Source organism: Rhinolophus sinicus, chromosome 2, assembly GCF_057876585.1.
Source record: "Rhinolophus sinicus isolate RSI-liver-muscle chromosome 2, RSI-T2T, whole genome shotgun sequence".
Taxonomy (NCBI): domain Eukaryota; kingdom Metazoa; phylum Chordata; class Mammalia; order Chiroptera; family Rhinolophidae; genus Rhinolophus; species Rhinolophus sinicus.
This window is the reverse complement of record NC_142502.1, coordinates 99,369,368-99,391,378: the sequence shown is the minus strand read 5'-3', so window position 1 is coordinate 99,391,378 and position 22,011 is coordinate 99,369,368. Positions and strand designations below refer to the sequence as shown.

At 55.1% G+C, this 22,011-nt stretch overlaps 2 protein-coding genes and 1 long non-coding RNA gene across 3 annotated transcripts in view; 1 reads left to right on the top strand and 2 right to left on the bottom strand.

Moving 5' to 3' along the window:
- Positions 1-7,533: 7,533 nt before the first annotated feature.
- Positions 7,534-19,726, bottom strand: KCNK17 (potassium two pore domain channel subfamily K member 17). The gene is made up of 5 exons (XM_019751556.3): positions 19,454-19,726; positions 16,322-16,436; positions 13,264-13,424; positions 12,668-12,842; positions 7,534-8,243 (listed from the first exon to the last, which is right to left on the bottom strand). The coding sequence occupies exons 1-5, from the start codon at positions 19,724-19,726 to the stop codon at positions 7,933-7,935; spliced, it is 1,035 nt and encodes a 344-aa protein (XP_019607115.3). The 3' UTR covers positions 7,534-7,932.
- LOC141571642 (uncharacterized) overlaps positions 19,473-22,011 on the top strand; it is a 22,031-nt gene continuing 19,492 nt past the window's right edge. Inside the window, exon 1 of the long non-coding RNA XR_012496572.2 lies at positions 19,473-19,603. This is a non-coding gene — a long non-coding RNA (uncharacterized LOC141571642). The remainder of the gene's footprint in view (positions 19,604-22,011) is intronic.
- The window catches only part of KCNK16 (potassium two pore domain channel subfamily K member 16), a 6,710-nt gene continuing 6,275 nt past the window's right edge, over positions 21,577-22,011 (bottom strand). The window contains exon 5 of the mRNA XM_019751557.3: positions 21,577-21,802. Coding sequence (XP_019607116.1) covers positions 21,579-21,802 — 224 coding nt within the window. The 3' untranslated portion in view covers positions 21,577-21,578. The remainder of the gene's footprint in view (positions 21,803-22,011) is intronic.

The window sequence follows — 22,011 nt, the reverse complement described above, 5'->3', positions numbered from 1 at the left end:
ATGGGCAGGGAGTGGCGATGTAATGATGATGGCACCCTGTCTACAAGCTGCACTCAGAGCCAGCTCATTGTCTAAGCTCTTTATAGGCATTGACTCACTTAATCCTCACTATCTTGTGAGGGAGATACTATTAATATTATTATCCCCGTTTTAGATGGAGAAACTGAGGCACAGAGACGGGTGGTAAGCAACTTGCTCACTGTCTCCCAGCCAATAAGCAGTGGAGCTGAGCTCTGAACCCAGAGGGTGTTGCTTCCATGTCCACGCTCTTGGCTGCTGAGCAATTCAGCCTCCAAATAATAACAATTACGGTAATGGGGCTTTTTATATTCCAGGCACTGTCGAAAGTGCTCTACCTATAAAAAAAAGTGGGATGTTCTTACCATTGCGACAAGTGAGATATTTCCAGCTGACCCTTGGCATTGGTGGATTAAACATTTGTGGTTATTTTTTATGACTGAGTGTGTGTGTGTGTGTGTGTGTGTGTGTGCGCGCGCCCGCGCGCGCGTGTGTGTCTCACCAGGAGAAATGGGAAAGGCGAGGCCAGACATTGTTGCTCTTCCCATGGTGTCATGTTCTAAAATGAACCTGCACATCGCACTTGTGGTTCCTGGGGAAAAATAAACCAATCCCCACTGCCAGTCAAAACAACAATATTTGTGCAGGTCCGGTAATAAACGCTGGAACCCGCTGCCCTCCCATCTGGCTTGCTGGCAGCGCTTTGCCCTCAGCTCACTCTCACTTGCAGGGGCCCTGCAGCCTTCTTTCCCTGAAGCTCATGTTCTTGGGTTCACAGCAGTTCCTGGCTGGTTCAGGGCTGGCCTTCCTGAATGGCTCACACTTCTGTTCTAGGCAGCACTCAGCACTTGACAACTTGATGCTACCTCATTCTCTCTCTTCCTTTGACCTCTGTGATGCAGGAATCCATGGTTTCTCCCTCTCCTCCTGCGACTGAGCTTCCTGTCTCTTTTCCTCCTCCCTAAGTTCAATGCTTCTCTTCTCTTCTTCCTTCCTTTTCATTTTTTCCCCCTTTCTTTTTCCTTTCTTTCCCTTCCCATTCCGTTCCCCCTTCCCTTTCTTTGGCGCTCCTTTCTACCCCCACCCATTCCTGCCTCTCTGCCTTAGCTCTCACAGTTCTTCTACCTGGTCTACCCTCCCTCCTCCTCACCTGTCCACTGGGGACCAGCTCGACTCCTCAGGCCTTGATCCAGCCTTTCCTGATACCCACAGGTCTGACTGCATCACCTCCTCCTCTGACTGCCCATGGCCCTCCACCATCTACACAGCCCCACTGGCTCAAGCATTTGACTCCCTCTCGACTTACTTGGAATTCCTTTAAACACGTATTGGGCAGTTCCCCAGGTGTAAAGTCCTGCCTCCTCTGTTGCCTGGAAAACTCTGACTCATGCTTCAAAGCTCACCCAGATGATATATCCTCCTTCCTTGACTCCTTCACCCACAGCTGGGTGGGTGTCCCCTGGGCTCCCACGTGTCCCACACATGGGGAGTGTGGCTAACGCATACAGTGCCCTGCCTGCTCTGCACTCACCATTCCCAGCTACTCTGCAGGCTTCTGTGCCTCACGTGTGGGGGTGTTAGCTCCTCCCTACTCAGGAAGCAGCCCCCCAGCAGTGAGAAATGGGGCTTGGGGATTATATTCCCCAGCTTCCTTGCCCCTCATGGGGGGCATCTCTGAGGCATGCCCCGGCCTACCCCCCAGCTTCCTGAGTTCTGATTGTCACAGCAGTCACTGCTCATTGCCACTCTCTGCAGTGGTTTCCTTTCCTTCACTTGGTTTATTCCTTACTGGTGCTTCTTGGAGCCACTTCCTAAATGAACTACTTGTAGCCAAACCCTGTCCCATGTTCTGCTTCTCAAACCAAGAAGGCAAATCGTATAGAAGCGCCTTGGTGGCAGACACCGTCGAAGTTCTGGTTTTGCCTGAACTCATTTTGTCTACACAACAGCCGTTCTCCTGAGGCAGAGACTGCTCTTATCGTTTCCATTTCACTTATGAGGAAACTGAGGCACAGGGAGACGAAGTAGTGAGGGCAACCATCCCACTTTTCTGGGGACTGAGGGTTTTCCTTAGACATGGGACTTTCTCAGGACAGTCTCAGGAAAGCTGGGACAAGCTGGTCACCCCAAGGTGAGGTGACTCGCGCAAGGTCACATAGGAGTGAGTGGGACGATGGGACTGAACGTGCTCTGGGCCACCCACACAGCATGAGCCGCCTGCTTCCCCATCACATGCCAGGGGTCACATTTTGCACATTTCTGTGTCTCTACACTTTGAGGAGATGTTTGCTGGTGATTGAGCTAGATGTTGGGGACAATAAGAAAACAAATGAGTGAGATGCAGCCCTACCCTCAGGGAGTACCTAGTCAGATGGAGACGTGGTTTCTGCTGTCACAGACTCCCAGTCTGATGAAGGAGTTTCCTGTTGGGGACAGGGTCTGTTCTTTTGTCCCCGACTTCTCTGCAGGGCACAGAAAATGGTTTAAGGGAACCGTCCCCCTTCCTTCATGCTGCTGTCCCCAGCCAAGCAGAGGCAGAAGCAGGTAAGGGTGACGGGGTCTGCCTGGCATCTGGCCGGAGTCTCCCCCTTGATGTTCCCCAGAGCAAGAGCCGGAACCTCTCCAGGACCCGGTGGCTGGGTTGACTCCTCCACGGCTTTAATTTCAGCACTTTGTGCCTCCATCCCCCAGCCCGGCTGCAGTTTGGTTCAGGGAGAGGGTGGAAGATTGATGAACTGGATGCTTGGATCAATTGGGTCCTCGCAGGGAGCAGATGGTGCTTTCTAAGGGCTCACTGCAGAGAATATAATGAAGGGGCCAGATACAGAGTGTGGGCAGGTCCAAGCGATGGTGTGACTTCAGGGGACTAGCAACATTGGGGGGTTGTTACCACCCCTAAGCCTGAAGGGGCAAGGAGGGCTCTTTTAGCCAGTGCTGCAACCCTGGGAAAGGGGCCGCCAGGACAGGCACTGTGCCCTTAGCTAAGAAACATAGCCACTGTCCAAACCAAGGCCTGCAGGGAAAGGGGGCAAATACACGGACTTCTCTCCCCTCCTGCTCTCTCATCACTTTCCCTAATCAGTCAGAAGTGAAAAGCAGGCAAAAGACCAAAGGGGCCTCGGTGACTCAATCCATGAGTGTCAGCCCCATCCCCACCCTCCCATCCTGGGGTGTGTGTGTGGCGGGGGGTGGGGGGTTCAGGGGCTCCGACAAAGTCAGAGAGTGGATGGGGAGAGGAAGGCAAGAGAGATGAACAACGAGAGTGCTGACCCCTGGGACCTGACCCCAGAACTAGAGCAGTGGGTGGATTGGGAGCTGCTTTTCCAAGACACACACTAACCTTCTCACTTTACAGTCTGTCTCCTCGCCTCCCAGAGCGTTGGCAAATTTATTCCCTCCATTCCCTCCTCATTTCCTGCCCCTCCCTGGAGGCCACTGGAGGCCAAATATCAGGCGGGTTCTGGAGGTCTTCTCAGAGGAAGGGGTGCAAAAGGGCTCCATGAGCTGCCTGATGAATGAAGGTGTGGAGTGGGGAAAGCGTTTCAATTCGAGAAGAAGAGAAAGGGAAGGGAACAAATATTTCTGAGACCTATTTTGTACCAGATACGACATGGGTGTTTACTCATCCATTACTCACACTCCACATTCATCCAAACATTCCTGAGGTTGACATCAGGCTTTCTACTTTAGGGATGGGGAGACTTAGGCTCAGAGAGGTTATGTGACTTCTCAAATGTTGCACAGCGAGCGATAGAGTCAGTATATAGATTCACATTTGCTTGAGTCCAGGGAAGAATAAATGAGGTAAAAATTGGTCTGAAAAGATATGAAAAGGCTGGAATGTGGGCAAAGGCTGAAGAGGACCCCAACCCCAGGGCCAGGCAGGGGCATGGGGCTTGGTCAGTGTCTGCTGGCTTTGCTTTGGCACTTCTGGAGAATATGCTGGTGGGGTGGGAGAGCATCCCTGGCTCCCCACAAGGGCTATAACTGGGGTGGGAGGCATACAGCTCTGGTTGCCCTTTCTGCCTCCAGGCCCTGTTCTACCATGATGGGTTGGGAGAGATTTTGTGATGAGCTGAGAATCTAGACAAAGACCCCAGGGATGGGTTGAGAAGGCCTTAGGGGGAGGGATATTGCTATCTCCTTGGCCTGAGAAAGAATTTGAACTGGAGAGAGTTTTGGCCAGAAAGGGCAAAGGAGGGTAGGATGTCCAGCATTGTGTATGGGGGGGGGGGGGGGGGAGGAGGGAGGTCAGTGGGTCCAGAGCCAGGGACCAGCACTGTGTGTGCATGGGGGTGGGGTGGAAGGCCCAGGAACCAGCAGGGAGGGCGGAGGGGGGCGACTTCAGGGCAGTGCTCTCTGGGCCTGGGGCCCAGGGGTGGAGACCCGGTGAGCTAAGGGCCCAAAGGAATTGGGGATGGGGGAACCTCAGCTAGCTGTTGCCCCAGACTGAGGAGTCCTCTGGCTCCCGGTCTGAGTCAAGTCCTTCTCTGGCCTGACTCCTAAAATAAACGGACACCCCAGCATCCACAGGCCTTCAGCTTGGAGGAGACATGAGGGAAGGCCTGGGGAATTGTGTGTGTGTGTGTGTGTGTGTGTGTGTGTGAGAGCGAGTGAGCGAGAGAGCGAGAGAGCGAGAGAGCGAGAGAGCGAGAGAGCGAGAGCGAGAGAGAGCGAGAGAGAGCGAGAGAGAGCGAGAGAGAGCGAGAGAGAGAGAGAGAGAGAGAGAGAGAGAGAGAGAAAGAGAGATTGAGAGAAACCTCCCTTGGATCCAAATCCAAATGCTTAAGTCAGCCCTAGGAGATAGGTGGGGCTGCCCTCCCTGAAATGTGGTCAATTAGAACAATCCAGAGAAAAGCTGAGGGAGTAGTAGTAAAATTGATAATCCATGAAGTCAGCCTTCGCTTTTGTAGGTTAGGAGGCATAGGAAGGGGAGTGGCTGGTCAAGATCACACAGGGACCAAAGGAAATCTCCCTGCCTCCGGGCTGGGTATTTAGCTTCTCCAGAGAGCAGGCATTACCTGCAGCGACTGGTGGTTACCTTTGGTCTCAATGTTCACACCAAAAATCCCATTTTCCTCATCTTAAAGCAGCATTAAAAATAACTCCTTTTTCATAGAAATGATGGGAGAAAGAAATGACTTTGTTCAAGTAAAGAGCTTAGAACAGTGCCTGACACATAATAAGCACACAGTAAATATTAGGAAACGATGATGATGATGATGGTGACAAGAGATGCTTCAGTTTTAAAGGGAACCCTCATGTGACACGGAGTCTGATCTTGCCCTGGCTGTGCTGAAGCCACAGCCTGTCCAGGAGGGAAGGAGAGGCAGCTGCTGGTGCGAGGGGCTCTGCCTGTCCCTCCGCATCGTAGGAGCAGCACTGTCTGGTCTCCTGGCCGTGTTTGCAAACTTGGAATAAACGTTATCGTCTGAGCCAGGAGGTTCTCCTGTGACTCATGTGTATCCAGACCCCTCATCCTGGCCAGCCACCATCTGGGGGCCTCCTAGGGCGGGTTCAGTCCTGCATCACCGCTTGCTCAGCCCAGGCTGCTGGGCCAGCCCCGAGCCCCGAGAGGGGTCAGCAGAGACAACGCCTGCCACATAGCTGCCGGCCTGCATAGCGTCTGCCTCCTGCCTGGTCCTCAGGGCCTGCTGCAGGACCTACCGGCAGCTGAAATGCCCAATAAGCTTCCTCTGGGCCGATGCACATTCCTCTGGTACTTCACACACTCACTCATTTAATCCTGGGAGATCAGCAGCGCTCCTATCTCCATTTTGCAGAAGAGCTAACTGATGCAAACAGATCTTCAGTAATTTGCTCAGGGTCACAGAGATGGTGAGCCAGGAAGGCCTCTCTAAACTCTGCACCCTTAACAACTACCGTACATTGCTCTGAGGGGAGGGGCCCCTGTCCTTCTCCTCAAGGACGTGGTGGCCTGGCCAAGGTTGTGGGAGTGAATGAATGACTCGGTTCCTTGCCCACACAAGGCTGCCCTTGCCATGTCATCATCACTCCCCCTTCCCCTCCCTCTTCTCCATGAGGGCAAGACTCCCTGCCCATTTTATTCTAGGATTTCTGTCCAGAGGTCTGATTCTCTGTTCTTGTGCATTTCCCAGATCCAGCGCTCTAGGTGGCTCCCAACGTGGCTTCTTACGACCTCTCCCGGAGTCCACATCCCCTCCCTAGTCACGTGCCCCTCCCCACTGGATTTGTACTTCAGAATTCCAGCGACTCTTCTCATTGATTGTGGAGGAGACATCTGTAAGGAACGGGCCAATCAGAAGCCTTCCTCTGCCCCAGGTTGGTTCCCTGTGGGGCAGGCATTTAGAGCTTGAGTAGGGGTGCACATGGGTGAAGGGTGTGATGAGGGAGAGAGATGCTCTGTCTAGGGAGTCCAATCATGAGGAGAAAGGGGCTCAAGGCAAGGTGGGACCACAGAGGCCAACCCAGCACTCTGGCTTCTCTCTCTCTCCCTGTTTTGAATTGCTAGGTCCTCTTTCTGGAGAGTGTTAAGTACAAAGAATGCCACTTCTAGATATTCAGCAATCTCTTCCTCATCTCCATTTTCCTCTGCCCAGCCTGTGGGCTTAGGAAGTGGACATGGGCCTTATTGTTTACTTGCTGGTGTTTGCCCCTGGGTCTGGCCTTAGTTGCACTTAGGCCCAGGCCAGATGGCGCAAGCTGGATGGTGTAACGACTCTTCTTTCTTGTCCAAAATGCTGCCTGCCCCTGACCTAGCTCCAGGAGGGCCCTGATGCTGACAGGTTTGTCCACAGGGAGGAGTCATTTGAACCCCCTGGGTACTTGTGATGCTTACCTATAGCATGGTGGAGGGGAGCAGAATCACAGGTACCCACTAAGGCCAAGAACCCAGCTGCCCCAGGTGACTTCTAAGTGCTGGCTGGTACTGCCAAGGCCTCCTTGCTGGGCTTGGGGACCTGGGTATGGTGGGCACCACACCATTATGTGCTACCTTAGTAGCAACTCCGAGTGAAAGACAGAATTGCTCAGGGTGAGAAGCTCTGCAAATAGAAGTGAGCTCTGCAAACACTCCCTGGCTTTGCAAACTGTGGTTGGAGTCTCCAAATGTAACGGGGCAGGGCGAGGCAGGAGGAGCCCACTGGCCTGCCCCTGCCTTTTCTTTGGTGTGAGTGAGCAATGGCTCGAGGATTCAGCAGCCAACAGAGACCAGCCACCTGGTAGCTGTAATAGTACTGAGAATTCTCAGCAAATCTTAATAGGTTTACCTGGAGGGTCTCTGGAGGCGTAGGTGGCCTGTACTCCAGCCCTCAATCTGTTCTCTCCATCAGCCCTAGGCACACTCACCTGGGGAGGGAGTAGTTTCTCTCTGCATATGCTCCAGTTTCAGATTGCTGCCTTTGTCTCTGGGCATGTGTGTGTCAGTTAGAATTAATTTTGGTTGTGATGTTGTGAGTGGCAGAAAAACCCAAATAGTAATGTTCTAAAGAACATCGACATTTATTTCTCTCTCACAATAAATGAAGGCTGGTGTTATTCAGTCCAGGTTTATTATGGTGGCTTTGTAACCATCAGGAACACAGACTCTTTCTGCTTTATTGTGTCACCAATCTCAAACATGACCTCTACCTCATAGTGCAATACGGCTGCCAGAGCTCCAGCCACCATATCAGCATTACAGCCAGCTAAAAGAAGGAAGTGGGGGAGAGAGGCACATACTGCCCCCCCACCCCCTGCATTGAAAGTCACGTCCATAGTCACACAGGATACTTCTTTATGTATCCAATTTGGCAGAACTTAATCATATAGCTGTACCTAGCCTTAAGAGATTAAAAAAAAAAATGTAGTCTTTTGTCTGGGTGATCATGTGCCACGCTTAAAATAAGGGGCCTTATTACTGAGGAAGAAGTTGGAACAAATACTGGAGTATAGCTAGCTGTCCTTTCCACAGCAGAAGACTTGAGTAGAGGGTTCTGGATGCTGTACGATTCCCATCGGCCCTTCTGGACAGCAGCCTGGCTGTGGTGAGTGGGGCTCTGCCTCTTCATCTGGGCCCTGACTCCAGCTTCGGGGCTTGAATGTCCCCTTAGAGCTGTGGTGGTAGCAGGAATACGATCTCCCTGGGGTCTCCATCAGCGAGAGGATCAGTTTGATGATCAAGGCCAGCCACGCCATCCCAAAGAGGATCCACAGGGACACTGTGTTCTTGTACCACAGTGGGTACCTCCGGGAGGGGTCCATCCCTGGGGGGGGGGGGAGGGAGGCAAGATCAGAGGATGGAGGCCTGGGAAAGTCAGGGTCACATTCCCAAAGCAGAAATGGATACACAGGGCTTGAGGCGTACGAGCAGAATATGGGAAGTCCAAACAGTTCTGGGATTGCTGGCCTGGTGGTCAACTCTAAGATTCCAGGAAGCCTCCCTGGATTGGTATCTTGGGTTTGGAAACTAAATTTCCTCTTTGTCTGAGGTATTCTGTTTATGCTCTACCCCAGCGGTTCTCAAAGTGGGGCCCCTGGACCAGCAGCATCTGGCACCACCTGAGAGTTTGTTAGAAATGCAAATGATTGGGCCCCACTCCAGACCTACTGAATCAGAAATCCTGGGGGTGGGCCCAGCCATTTGTGTTTTCCCAAGCCTTCTAAGAGATTCTGATGCCTGATCTGTTTTTGTGTGTCTCTGTGTGTGGTTTTCTCATGTATGAAGGGAGGCAGCTTGCCAGGAGCTTCAGGGAGAACACGGGACTGCTGGAGCTTGGATCCTGCCTCAGTTCTTACTAGCTCTGTGCCCTTTGTCTGTCTGACTGTCCCTCATCTGTGAAATGAGGAAAATAATTTCTTCCCTTTGGCTTTTAAGATGAAGTCCTAAATTCTTATCCCCAGGTCCCTGTTTACTTCTCCAGCCTCAATTTGCCTAACTCTCCCCTTTGAGAGTTAGGGGGCAGTCACTCTGGTCTTTTCCCCATTTCTCCATCTATCATCTTTCCTGCCGCAGGGCCTTTGTACTTGCTGTGTTCTCGGCTCAGAATGTTCATTTCCAATTCCTCTTGGCCTGGTTAACTTCCCCTTTTCCTTCAGATCTCAGTTCAGATGTCACTCCCCAGGGGCTAGACTGCGCCTCTCTGTTATACTCTCTCACAGCCCATGTGCATTTGTTGGGTAAGTTACTCATCTCCGGGCCTCAACTTCCTCATCTATAAAATGGAGGCAATGAGAGTGTCCCCCTGTTGAGACTATCATATGGGCTCCTGCATTTAAAGTGCTCAGGATGGCGCCTGGCACATGGTGTGATGTGCTATTGCTCACTGTAGATGGGTGATTGTTTCACTCACCATTGGATTCCCACACTGGAATCCCCAACTCAGTCAGGGCTGGATAAGTAATGGCTAAGGGAGGGGATGGATGGGGGGTCGCCGTGAAGCTTAGATAAGTTATGTCAAGGGCCTGCTTTACTTAGTTCTCCCCTCTGTCTGTTCTTGCCTCCCTCACCAGACGGGGATCATTCAAAGGATGAAGATCCGTCCTATTTCCTCGACATCCTTTTGTGTCTTAGCTCCCGGTACCAGCCCTCTGTCTACCCCCATCCTGTTGTGCTGACCCCAAGACAACCTCTCGGTCCTGTCCTCCCATGACCAGGACCCTCACCTGGGCCCCAGCTTGGGGAGGAGCCTGCAGCCCAGGAACTGACCTTGCCACCTGGCTGGAGCGGGGATTGGATTAGGCCGATTGGGTTACGGGCCACGATTCCGCTGGTGGTCCCAAATGAGATCAGCAGTGAGCCAGCTCTGTGCCCTGGCCGCCGCCAGCTCAGCTTGCTCCTGGCAGTGGACGGGAAGTGTTCCTCTCCCCGTTTATTTTATTTTTTTAGCCAAAATCATTAGTGGCAGGAGTCCTGGCAGCTGGCAAGCCGCTCAACTGAGTAGCAAATGCAATTGCGGGGGCTGTGGGGCCAGGGAGGGGCAGGCGGCTGGGATCTGGGAGCTGCTCCCCCCGCTGCCTGCGGGCAAAGAGGAGCGGAGGCAGTGAGGACATGTCCCTTATGGCTGCTGACAGAGGGACAATGGACACCCAATCCCATCCAAGAAACGGGTTGGACCCTGTTCAGGACCAGGAAGGCTGAGAGACATGGGAAAGAGGGGAGAGTGGGTTCGTCCCCTCTCAGCTGTGGAAGATTCTGGAACACAGAAATATGAAGAGCCCTGATGCGGGAGTCTATCCTAGACCTCCCCTAGGCTTGCCTGCTCTCTGACCTTAATCAGCTTTTTGTCCCTCTCTGGGTTTCAGTTTCCCCTTGAAGGTAAGGCAGTCAAAGGTGTTCAGTGTGGTCACCTGCCACAAACCGTTGAAATGGCTACAAAAGGAACCAGCGTGAGGGGCAAATCTCTGGAGATACGGCAAAGGGGGCAGCTCTGCCCGCAGCCCCTCAGCAGGGATAGTCTTCCCAGGCAGCCTCTGGGCTTTGAAAGAGCCCTCGTGGGTTTGGGCCAGGCCTCCTGAGTCAGGGTGTTTGGTGGAAGGGGGCTCTGGGAGGCCTGTGCCCCATACCCCAACCTCCCCTGCCCGGCTGCTCTCCACAGGGTGGCTCACAGGGTAGCACAGACCTTGATCAGCCTTCCTTGCCCTGTAGAGAAGGCCGTGCTGATGTCCCTGCCCCTCCCTCCATGGTGGTGGAGGCCTTTCCTCCCATTTCCAGGATGCCCATGTCTACAGAGGGCTGCCACCTCCTCCCCCTGCCCCGCCCTGCCTTAGGGGACTATGGGGTTGCAGGACACCCTCGAAGACTCCGCTCAACCCCATTTAGGCTGTCACTGTCAGCTCTTCCCACCAGGACCCAACTCTGGGAGCCTCGGTGCTCAGTGGGCCCCAAGAAACTACCTGTTCCCACGTCTCTACCCTCTCCTTGCCCTGGCTCTCTCAGAAAACCAGGCCTTCCAAACCATGTTTAGGATGATCTATCACTGGCGAGAAGTCCTGCATTTCACCCTCTGAGCCCTGGTGGGGGAGGCTGCGGCAGGACCTGTCAGATCACACAGCCCTGGGTTGAAGCTGCTACTGCTGCTCAGAGGAGTATTTCAGGGTGGCCCAAGTACAGCACGGAAGGGAGAGGCTTAGAGTGGAGAGGGAGGCAGGGCCTGGTCACGTAGATGGCTCCTGCAGGCCTACTCATGGATTTTGTACTCCGTCCTAAGACTATGGGAAAAACGGAAGGTTTTTAGAGGAGCTGGGCAGGTGACATGATAGCATTTGTCATTTTTAAAGGTCATAAGAGCCTATGCAACGGTCCTGCCTAGACTAGGGAAATTGCAGTGGGAACAGAGAGGCGAGAACAAATCCAAGAATCATTCTCTGAACTGTGAGGGGGCAGATGTGGTCCTTGGGAGCTGCTGGGTTCAGCTCTCCTCAGACACATCTCTCCACACTGAAGGTAGCAGTGGGGTCATGCCCAGTGGGAATAAACCTTCCTGAGGATTTCCTTCCAGAGTGACAGCCTCCCTCCCAGGACGGAGGATATCAGGAAGGGGCAGTATGAGGAGGAGAGGTTCAGGGAAGGGGACCTTGCACATGGGCCAAAAGGCACTGAGGGAGTCTTAGCCATCACCTAGCCCAGGACCCTCATTTTATACACAGGAGCACTGAGGTGCCTAGAGGGGGTGTGTGTGAGGTGGTCTGGAAAGAGTATGAGTTTTGGAGTCAAACAGATCAGAATTGATATCTCACTAGCTGTGCAATCTCAGGCAAATAGCTTGGCATCTCTGAGCTTCAGCTTCTTCCTTAGTAGAATGGGGTGACACTCATCACTCTAGGTTGCCTGTGACCTAGCTATTTGTTCCTTTGGTAAAACCTAATTCCAATATTCCAGACTGGGTTCTGTCTCCAGAGGTGAAGAAGGGCAGGGCCTCCTCCCCAGTTTAGGGCCAAGGATCCGAGCGAGTGCACAGACCCCTGGAGGCCAGGGTAGTGGTGGTGCCAGTGACCAAGCTCATGCGCTGAGCCTTCAGGTGTGGGAATGGAGGGAGCTACGGAGGCTGAGCTGGTGGGTCCAGCCACCCGTCCTGCCCCACAGAATGTCCTCTACTGCCACCTACTGGGCATCTGCCTCAGCTCTATCATTATGCCAGGCGTCTAGGGTGCTGACACTGATTAAACCCCACCTTGGGCTCTCAGAACCCTGCAGCCCATTTTGCTGGCACCCAGAGTTTGGCTGACAATTGTTTCCCAGTGGAGGTCATGGGAGGCTGGGGTTTCCTGAGTCTCCTGTACGCTCCAGCCTAATCCTTGTGGGCCTCAAACCAGGGGCATGGGGAAGCTTGGCATTTAATGTGGTGGGGTGAAGTGGGCAGTGGAGACCCTGGGACCGGGGAGGAGAGCCAGGGACTCCCCTTATTTGCTGAGCCTCTAAGAATGATGGGTCAGTGCTTGTCAAGATGGTCAGGAGTGCGTCTTACGGTCCAGAGCGCTGCTTCAAACCCCAGTTGTCATTTTTTTGTCTGAGTGACCTTAGCCTCGACACACAACCAAGGTGGGTTGAACCTGCCAAGGACCCTGTCCTTGGGACTTTGGGCCTGCACGCCCCCAAAGGGGTGGGCGTGCAGCAGGAGCCCAGTGGACATGGCTGCGGAGGCAGACGAGTCTCCGGCTGCCCCTCCCATCGCCTGCTGGGGGCTCTCACCAATCACGTAGTCGCCAAAGCCCACGGTGCTGAGGGTGATGAAGGAGAAGTAGAAGCCTTCCATGTAGCTCCAGCCCTCCATGTGGGAGAAGAGCAGCGGGGGCAGCAGCAGGAAGAGCAGGAGGCCCGAGAGCAGGGCGCTGGAGCCCGCCAGCCAGCGGGCCTTGGCCGGGTCCTGTGGGAGCACGGCCGCTCAGCCCCCATGTGGCCTCTGCCCAGTGCAGGGGCGGGCAGCAGACAGCCTGGGGGTACTGAACTGGAGGCAGTAAGAAGGGGGCTGCCCGCGGGGCCTCACCTCCTGGCCTGTATTCTCTGGGTGCCTCGCGCCCGTCCCGCGGCCAGGTCCCGCGGCACCTCCCCCACTGACCCCCCTTCTGGGCAGTGACCCCCAATCCTACCACATCCCCACCAGTAACCCTGATTCCCAGAAGTAGCTCCTGCTCCTACCAGCGACCCCCCCACCCCGGGGCCCCCATTCTCACCACAGCTGTCCTTTTCTACCAGACTCTCACTGGGGAGAGTGACAGCCCTCACCCACCATCAGTGGCCCCGAAGACAGCACGTGACCCACCCCTCCCCCACTCCGGGCCCCTCACCTGCCAGGCGCCCCCCAGCCTGCGGGCGCAGCTGTGCACTCCCCGTTGCATGAGGTGCCCCAGGTGGTTGAGCACCACCAGGTTGAGCGGGATCCCCACCAGAGCAAAGAAGATGCAGAAGAGGCGGGCGGCCATCGTGTGGGGGCTCAGGTTGCCATAGCCTGAGGGGACGCAGGAGCACTTCAGGGGACATTTCCTGGGATCCCCGTTCCTAACCCACTCCAGACGTGGCAGCTGGTGTTGGCCAAGGCCTTCCTTTCCCATGTCAGGCACTGTGCAGGGGGCCCTATACATCCATTCCCTCCTTCCAAATGGGGCTTATACCCTGTATTTTACGAAGCTCTAGGAGGCTCGGCAATGTGCGTGAGTTCAAACCCACGAAGGAGTCCTGTCTTTCCTCTCTTCACTTCCTCCCTCTCTGGTGGGCAGAGGGATGGGGACAGGAGCACGGGAGGCTTTGGAGCCTCCAGCCACTGTGCCTCCAGGATCTGCTGTACCATTCATGCCAAGGCCCTCCTGTGTCCCGACGGCTCCCAGCCCACGGCTAGGCACAGCCACCAAACCCGGGGCCACCACTGCCCGATGAAGCACTCCTCTAACAGGCCGTTCTGCTCAGGGGCTCCCATCACCCCGCCAAGCCTTTCTCAGAGCGGCACTACAGGCTGCAGCTCATCCCCTTCAAGGCCTTGCCTTGCCTTTCTCCTTTCACAGGTATCACCCTGCTCTGTACCTGAGGCTCGTCACTTCTCTGGCTCCTACTTTATCCTTCAAAAGCCCCTCCCATCCCCCAATACACCTGATTCTGTCTTGATATCTGATTTCCAGAGGGCCCTAACTAACACACCTGGGCTCTCTCCTGAACACCCTGGGAGTGAGGGGCAGAGCATGGCTATCAGGTGACCTGGGGAAGGTGGAGCTTGGGGCCTCTGTCATGAAGATAAGGGAAGGAGGGAGGCTGGGGAGGGTGAGGAGTTCCTAGAAGGATTCCATCAGCCTGGACATTCTTTCCTCCTTCATTCCCCTCCACCTCGGTCTCCCCACTTCTTGGTCACCACTGCCTTGTCTTTCTAAAATGCAAACCTGATTACATCACCCCTCCTCTCCCAGGTTACTAACCTTCATTATTCCTCACATCTGCTGGGGAAAGTCCAAACTCTCACCTAGCCCATCTCTGAGTCCCATCTGGTTCCCTGCCTCCCAGTTCTGGCTACACTCCTGCCCCTCTGAACCCCCAGACTCCCTGGGCCTCTGTGCCTTTGAACGTGACTCTCCCTCTACCAAAAGCATGTTTCCCCTCCTTGCCCACTTGTAAATGGCCTGTTAAGTTCTCACCCTCCTGTGGAGCAGCTCCCCCAGCACTCTGCTGAGCTTTGAGGATAGCCCCCTGTGTGAGAATGATTCAATGTCTGCCGCTCCTGAGGGTTGTAGGCCCCTCAAAAGCAGGGACTGGGTCTTAATTATCTTTAAATTCCCAACAACCGGCACAGGACCTGACACTAATAGGTGCTCACCATTTGTGTGCTGAATGCATACAAGAATGAATGAATGAATGAACAAATGAATGGGAAATTCAGGAATGAATGTGTAAATAGATGGACAGATGCCTTGTACCCTGCCCCATATTGCTGCTTAATGTCCCTGCCCGTCCCCCCCCCCCCAGATTGGGTCAGCACTCCCACACACTCTATTCACTTGCACTGGTGGTTTACATTCACTCACCTTACTGAGGGGTGTCAGAGGGCATGGTCCCAAGAGAGGCCAAAGCACGCACTAGTCTAGAGCATTGGCTTTGGAGTCAGAGTCGCTTCCTGGGTTTGAATCCCAGCTCTACCCTTTGTAGGCTGTGAGACCTTGGGCAAGTGGCTTGACCTTTCTGAGCCTCTGTTTCCTTGTCTGAAAATGGGGATGTTGACATCCATCTCACAATGTGGTGTGGGAATGAAAGGAGGCAATGGAGATGTGCTGTAGATGGGAATGTATACAGGAGGTGCTACATAAATGTTTGTCGCATGAATGAATGGCTGACTGAATTCCACTGAACCAGCTTCTGGTTTGAGGACCTCAGAGGCCTCCTCCAGAGCCCCATCCATGTTGCCTTCCTGGCCTTTACAGGTTCCTCCTCTAAAAGAGAGAAGTCTCTTTATTGTTGACATCCAGAAGAGGTAAACCTCTCTGCTTGCCTCCTCATCAACCCCTCCTCCTCCAGCTGTGGATCCCCCCAAGTCCCATCCTCTGTCCCTAGGGGCCGAGAGCGGGTGGAGACAGCCCAAACCACCGGCGGTGTCAGCCTGCCACCTGGTGGTGAATCCGTGTCATGCAGGGGCTGCGGCCTGGCGCCAGGGCAGGGGGATGAGGCCATCTGACTTATTTCCTGGGTCTCAGAGCTGGAGGGCTCTCTTCCCCTTACAGCAGCGCCCAGGCGCCCTCGCCAAATAAAGGTCCATCTTTGCTCTCCTGAGGGCAGGGCTAGAGAAGAGGGAGGGTGATTTGGCCCAGGTGTCCCATGTGAGAGGGAGGAAGGGGGCTTGGAGAGGATTGTGATAGGGGTGAGGGGATGCCTCAGTGAGCTGAGGAGAGGCCTCCAGGAATGGCCACTTCTCTAAGGCTGAGAATAAGGGGTCGAAAGGCTCTTTGTGTATTTCTGCCCCCCTTTCCTGGCCTCCCCCATCATCACCGTCACCTCCCCACAACCGTCCCTGGTGTTAGGTGGGTTTGGCGGAGGAGGCCAGGACACTTACAGTGCCCAGTGTTTTTACTGCAGCACAGGGGAGACCCTCTGCATCCTGAGAGGTTGTGTGAGGCAGAGGTCCCCCAGAGCAGTGCTTCTCAAACTTGAGCCTGCACACAAACTCCTGGGGTCCTTGGTGAAATGGGTGAAATGCAGAAACTAATACAGCAGATCTGCAGTGAGTTTGCTCCCGGGCTGTGCTCATACTACAAGGACTGACTACCCTCGGAGTCTCAAGGCCCTAGGAACCCCTCCAAAACGCACTGGTCCCCTGTCCCTCAGGAGACCACCCTCCCCAGCCCTGCCCACCTGGCCCCACCCCACTCTTACCAATGGTGGTGATGGTGGACACGGAAAAGAAGAAGGAGCCTATGATCTCCCAGCGCCCCATGCTGGTGGTGTTGCCGAGGACGATGTCCCCACTTTGGTATGCTTGGATGATGCCCTGGGGGAGAGGCTGCAGTGACCACCAGGCTGTGTGGGGTGACTGGGCCCCTGCACCCAAACTCACACATGAGCATGTGTATGCACACACATACACACAAACAAACTCATGGACAGTCCTCATAACCACTCTTGGAGCCCAGCCTATCCGAGCCAGGAAGCTCTTCCCCTCCAACCATGGGGACAGCTCCTTCCCTCTCTTTATCCCAGAGCCCACAGCAGCCCAGGATATCTCACTGGCTGGAAGAACACCATTCATTTTCTTCTCTGCTCACCCATTTTTGCAACAAGCACTGGCCAGGCACGATGTGTGATGTTTTAGGGGACACAAAGATGAAAGCGACATGACTTCCTCGGTGGGACAGAGACAAACTTAACTCTAGTGCTACCAATGCAGTGTTAGGCTTTAAGACAGTGCAGCTGCGTGATCCTGGGCAAGGTACTCAACTTCTCGGTGCCTCAGTTTCCTTATTTGCAAAATGGAAACACTAATAGCACCTACTTCACAGAGTTGTTGTGAGAGTTAAATAATGTCCTAAAGACTTAGAACAATACCTGGACATGGAAAACGTTAGTGGTTGCTGTCATCATTACTGTTACGAATATAATGCCGAGAGGGAAGGTGTTCATTCTATGGGGTTAGGGCGAGAGGCCTCATGGATGGGGTGATGCTTTAGTTGGGCCTTCCTTAAAGGTCAGGTAGGATTGCTCTCAGTGGAAGGACATTTAAGTAGATGACAGGCAGGACTGAACCTGGAATCTCAAATAGGGAAACTGATAGGTCGTTGGCAGCCAGGCCATGCTTGGTTCTGTCATGCCAGGTGTGGAGTGGCAGGCCTTTTCCAACGCCACTTAGCAAAGGAGAGGCAAGATCAGGTTGTGTGCTCTGTGGCAGCTGGCAGTGTAGAACATGTTGGCAGACTAGAAGGGGAAAGACTCCTGCAGGGGTGAGTGATGGAGAGGGCTTGGCTTGCATCCTGGCACAGAGTGGTCTAGGAGGAACAGAGAAGAGACATTTAGAAGCCCCGGCCTCTGGCCCTATTTGGTGTGGGTAGTGAGGGAAGCACCTAAGACCATTGCGAGCATGTGCGGATGTGATGCCAGTGGCAGAGATTGACAATAGATGGGAGAGAGAGGCTGGGAGGAGGAAGGCTGCCTGCTCTTAACCTTGGGGGAATTTCAGGGCTGCTTAGAAGTTGCATGTACATGTCTGCACCTAGGGGGCAGATCTGGATTGGAGACACCACATCCTTGTTTCTGAGGATGAAGCCACAGGAGGGTTGAGTGAGAGTGTGGAGGAGGTGGAGCAGGAGGGGTTGGAGGTCAAGTGCACAGAGATAAAAGTCCTGCTGGGAACCGAGGGAAACACCCATGCCCACAGATCCACAATGAGGGAGTAGTCGTGGTAGGTTCACAGCCCAGCAACCTGGCTATGTAGCCATATATTTGTATTTAACCTCTCCGAGCCTCCGTTTCTTCATCTCTAAAATGGGGATGATAATAACGGTACCTACCTGTGGGGTAGGTGAGGAAGAAACGAGTTAATACAGGTTAATACACTGGGAACAGTGCTTGATACACAATAGCATTTACTATTACTATCACCCCCTCATTGTCGTCTTCCCTGGGCCCAGGGTGCTGGTAGTTGAAGTTCACCTCCTTTGCAAAGGGTGTGTCACCACCTCCAGGACCAGATGGGGGGGCTGTAATTGTAGAAGTTCAGAGGTGGGAGGTAGAGGCACTACATTCGGTCCTTAGTGGAGATGGTCCTTGCCCTGCCCAGCTCCAGGCCCTGCTGAGGCCCAGTGCAAGGGCTCAGGACTCCACCCCTGCTCTGGTGCCCAAGATGCAAGCCCTGCCCTCCTTGGCAGAGGAAGCACGGGGACTGCCAGGGCAGGGATTTCCAGCTAGGGGCGGTGCTATCTGGGCTCTGGGAGCAAGCTTGGCCTTGGGATGTTAATACATCCCCCAAAACTAGCAGCTGCCAGTCCAGTGTCGCCCGCCCAGAGTTGGAGGAGACTTCCATCCATCCTCGATGTCCTGCTCCAAGAACCCTTCCTTATTTTCTCCCCTCCACACACCTCTCTAGGACCCCATCCTCTGAGCAGTCTCTGTCCTCAGGACCCCTGCATCCTGCTGGCCCCTGCCCGTTTCGGCCCTTCCAGGTCTCTGCGGCTGGGGCGGGGCACCCAGCTCCCGCATCCGAAATCTCGGAATAACGCGGGGTCAGCAAGAGAGCGCCCCTACGTCCGCCTCTCCTTCTCTCCGACCCGCGTCTGCACACTTGGAGCATCCAGACTCTGGCATATGCGCCTCGGCGCGCTTCATCCCACCACCAGGACAAGGGCGCCCCGCGCTCCTTTACCCCCAGACCCTGACGATCATGCCATGGGTCTGACTCATCCTTAGGCACCACCAGCGCCCCCTGCCGCCCTCGCCCCCAATTCACACATTTGCATCGAGAGTCTCTCTGTGGAAGAGGCCACGCGTGCCCTTTCGAGCCTCGCCCGTCGTCCGACCCTGACACAGCCGTGCCATCCCAGTTTGAACCCCTCCCGGTCACCTCCCAAGTACTCCAGGCGCGCCCTGCCCTGTTCTGACCCGACCCGGTAGGCCCTGGCAGCTCCTGACGCGGGTAAGCGCGCCCCCTGCCGTACTCATCCCCAAATTCGGATGTTTGCGCCACGCAACCCTCTGTCGACCGGTCGGGTCATGCCCTCTCGCCCCTAAAGGAGGATTCAGAGCGCTGCACTGTGCATTCCTCTCGCTGGAGCGGGGACCCTTTCCCTGTTTGTCCAGCTCAACCCTCTCGTCTCCCCCCGCCCCGGCCCCGCCACGCGTCCCCCTCCTCCCTGCACCCCGTCGTTCCCGCGTCTATCCCCTCTACCCTCTTGGAGAAGTGCTCCCGGTGTTTCCCTGTGAGGAGCCAGGGAGTGCCCTCTTGCCCTCTGTCCACCACCCCGCGCTCTCCTACCCCGTATCCCCGTCGCGCCCGGGCCGGCCACGCTCCCCGCTGACCCTGATCAGCGAATCCAGCGCCGGGCCATCCAGGCAGGTGAAGTTCCGCAGCAGCGCCCACTTGTCGCGCTGGAATCTCGCGCTGGAATCCTTCGCCGCGGGGCTCTCCAGCATCCAGAACACGCCGGTGCCCAGTGCCAAGTAAGCCAGGTAGGTGAGTAGCAGGAGCACGGTGCCTGGCACCGCGCAGCCCGGAGCACTACCCTTGGGCGCCCCTCGGGCTCGTGGTCTGCACATAACGGGACAGGCAGGGAGGCTGAAGCCTGGAGCCATGGACCAGGACCCAGACAGAAAAGGAAGGGCTAGGAGCTCAGCTGGTCCCTTCCCTAGACAACAGCTGCCTGTGCCCAGTTTGCTCAGCAGAGCAGGCGTGCTGGACAGCCCTGCCCCACCTGCACTGGATCCAATCCCAGGGACAAAAAGAGGTCCAGAGCTGTGGGCATCTGGCCCCGCCTCGAATGAGTATGGAGTGCCCACCCCCAGGCCTAGCTCAGGGAGAAGGGGAGGGCTGCTGGGTGACCGCAGACTCTGAGAAGGAAGGGGCCCAGAGCCCTCAGCTTGTCTTGTAGCAATCGGTGGGAGGGACTCCTGGAGACCACACTCAGGGAGAAGAGAAAGTAGAAGCCAAGTTTATTGTCTTAGGGCCCTGCCTAAGTCCTTGGACCCTTGGACTATCTCCAAGAACTTGCTGCCTGTCAAGTCCTCTCAGACCATCACCCTTTTCTTTGTGTACCCAAAGACAAGGACCCCAGCTGGTCACCACTTGTCCGTGAGCTTGGGAGGCATAGGAGCCTTGACCAGTGGGTTTGTCTATTCTCTGCTTCTGAAGATGCCCCCTCACTCCCTCCTCTACCCAGAATGGAGGAAGGGTACTGGATAGGTAAGGAGTCCCTGGGGGTGGGTCCTCAGCTCCCCAGGCCTCTCCTCCACATCAGAAAGTCCTGGGATGTAAGCTGGGTCTGTCCTGCTGCTGTAGATCCTTCCCATCTGGAGCCTCCTCTGCTTTAAGCTTTGCCTCAGTCCTGTCCAGAGGTTCCCAGCCACTTATGGGCCTGCCTTGCTGCTGGGGTGCTGGGAGAGGTAGGGACCAAGGTGAGTCTAGGCCTTGGGATGGACTGGTCTAAATCTTTCCTCTCCTTCTGGCCAGAGCTGCCTCACTCTGTCAGGAGAAAGGCCAGGGTGGTAAAGCTCGTTCCCAAGGGAGGCTGGGCCTCCTTGTAACTCATTTCCTGGAAATCTCCTGGGCTCCGCTGGCTTTCCATTTTCCCCAGGGCAACATGTGTTTAGAAAGGTTCTTAAGAAGACAGGAACCCAGAGGGGCTGATGGGGTCAAGGGGTGCCCTGAGGGTTCAGGGGAGGCCACGCCCAGGAAAGTGGGTGGGACACTCAAGACCTCCTAAGCCTTGTTCACAGACAGCTCTAGACCTCCAGGCAAGGGGCACTGGCAGTCTTTGAGAGGCAGCCCCTCAGTGTGGCTTCCTGAGGGCAGATAGTCTATTTGCACTGAGATGCTCCAAAGTCCCTGCCCCCTTCTTGACTCTCCCTGCCAGCCGTTCCCGTGGGCTCTTGTCATACTGTGGTCGGCCCTCGTCATAGCATTTTGGGCACTGGGTTGGGCTTGCCGCCCTACCTAGCTAGTCCTTCCACTTGACTAAATGCACATGGAGGGCAGGAATTTTCCTTGTTGTGCCCCCAGACTCTGGCATGGTGCCTGATACATAATGGGGGCTAGACCAATGCACATTGTGACCCTATCCAATGAGGCAAAAGTAAAGTCACCCTCTGTTTGTTGTCCTGTATGAAGTCTCCTGGGAGGGGGATGTGGGGAGGACAATGGGGATTTGGTCACAGTGATCTATGTCTGGTCACTTTTGAGGGGGAAAGGGCAGGGCTTTGGGACAACAGTGCCCATCTTGCTCCACATGCATCTGTGTTTGATTCTGTCTCTACATGTCCTTTCTTGGACACTCCTGCCTCCTTTCTCTATCCAGAGAGCTCCTGAGACCAGCCCTGGCTGGGAAATGAATGGGTTGGGGGAGGAGCAGGCAGGGCAGGAAATGCAGAGGGCATATGGGCTGGGCAGGGAAGCTGAGAGGGGCTCCTGGGAGGGGGGAAGTGGGGGAGCTCATGCAGAGATGGGGATCTTCTGAGGTCTGGAGAGCCCATCGGTCTTGGGGGCTCCGCCTTCCTTGAGACTAAGGCTCCTGCTGAGGAGCCAGAGCTGGGAGCATCTATGCAGAAGCAGTGGGGCTAATGGGAGAACTAGTGCCAGCCATGCCAGGCCCAGCAGGATCCAGATGGCCGCCAGGCTTCGGTACACTGAGATGTAATGCTTGCTGGGGTCCGTGCCTAGCAGGGAAGGGGGACATGATAAATGCCAGGGGTTTAAGGGCACAGCCACCCCCCAGGTTCCATAGGGGCCCCTCCAACCTCCCTATAACAAGGATCAGCAATGGAGGTCCCTGGGGAAAGGGCGAAGGGTCCCAGACTAGCAGCTTCTGAGGACATTGTGAGACTCCACAACAGAGTCAGAAATTGTCTCCTCCAAAAAACCAGGG

What these genes read in the sequence shown, in the direction of transcription:
- KCNK17 (XM_019751556.3), bottom strand. Translation starts at nt 19,726, where the DNA reads ATGGCTCCAGGCTTCAGCCTCCCTGCCTGTCCCGTTATGTGCAGACCA. An exon ending in GTCCACCATCACCACCATTG is followed by an intron (nt 13,425 to 16,321) that starts GTAAGAGTGGGG and finishes GCGTCCCCTCAG; the next exon opens with GCTATGGCAACCTGAGCCCC. An exon ending in CTTTGGCGACTACGTGATTG is followed by an intron (nt 8,244 to 12,667) that starts GTGAGAGCCCCC and finishes CCCCCCCCCCAG; the next exon opens with GGATGGACCCCTCCCGGAGG.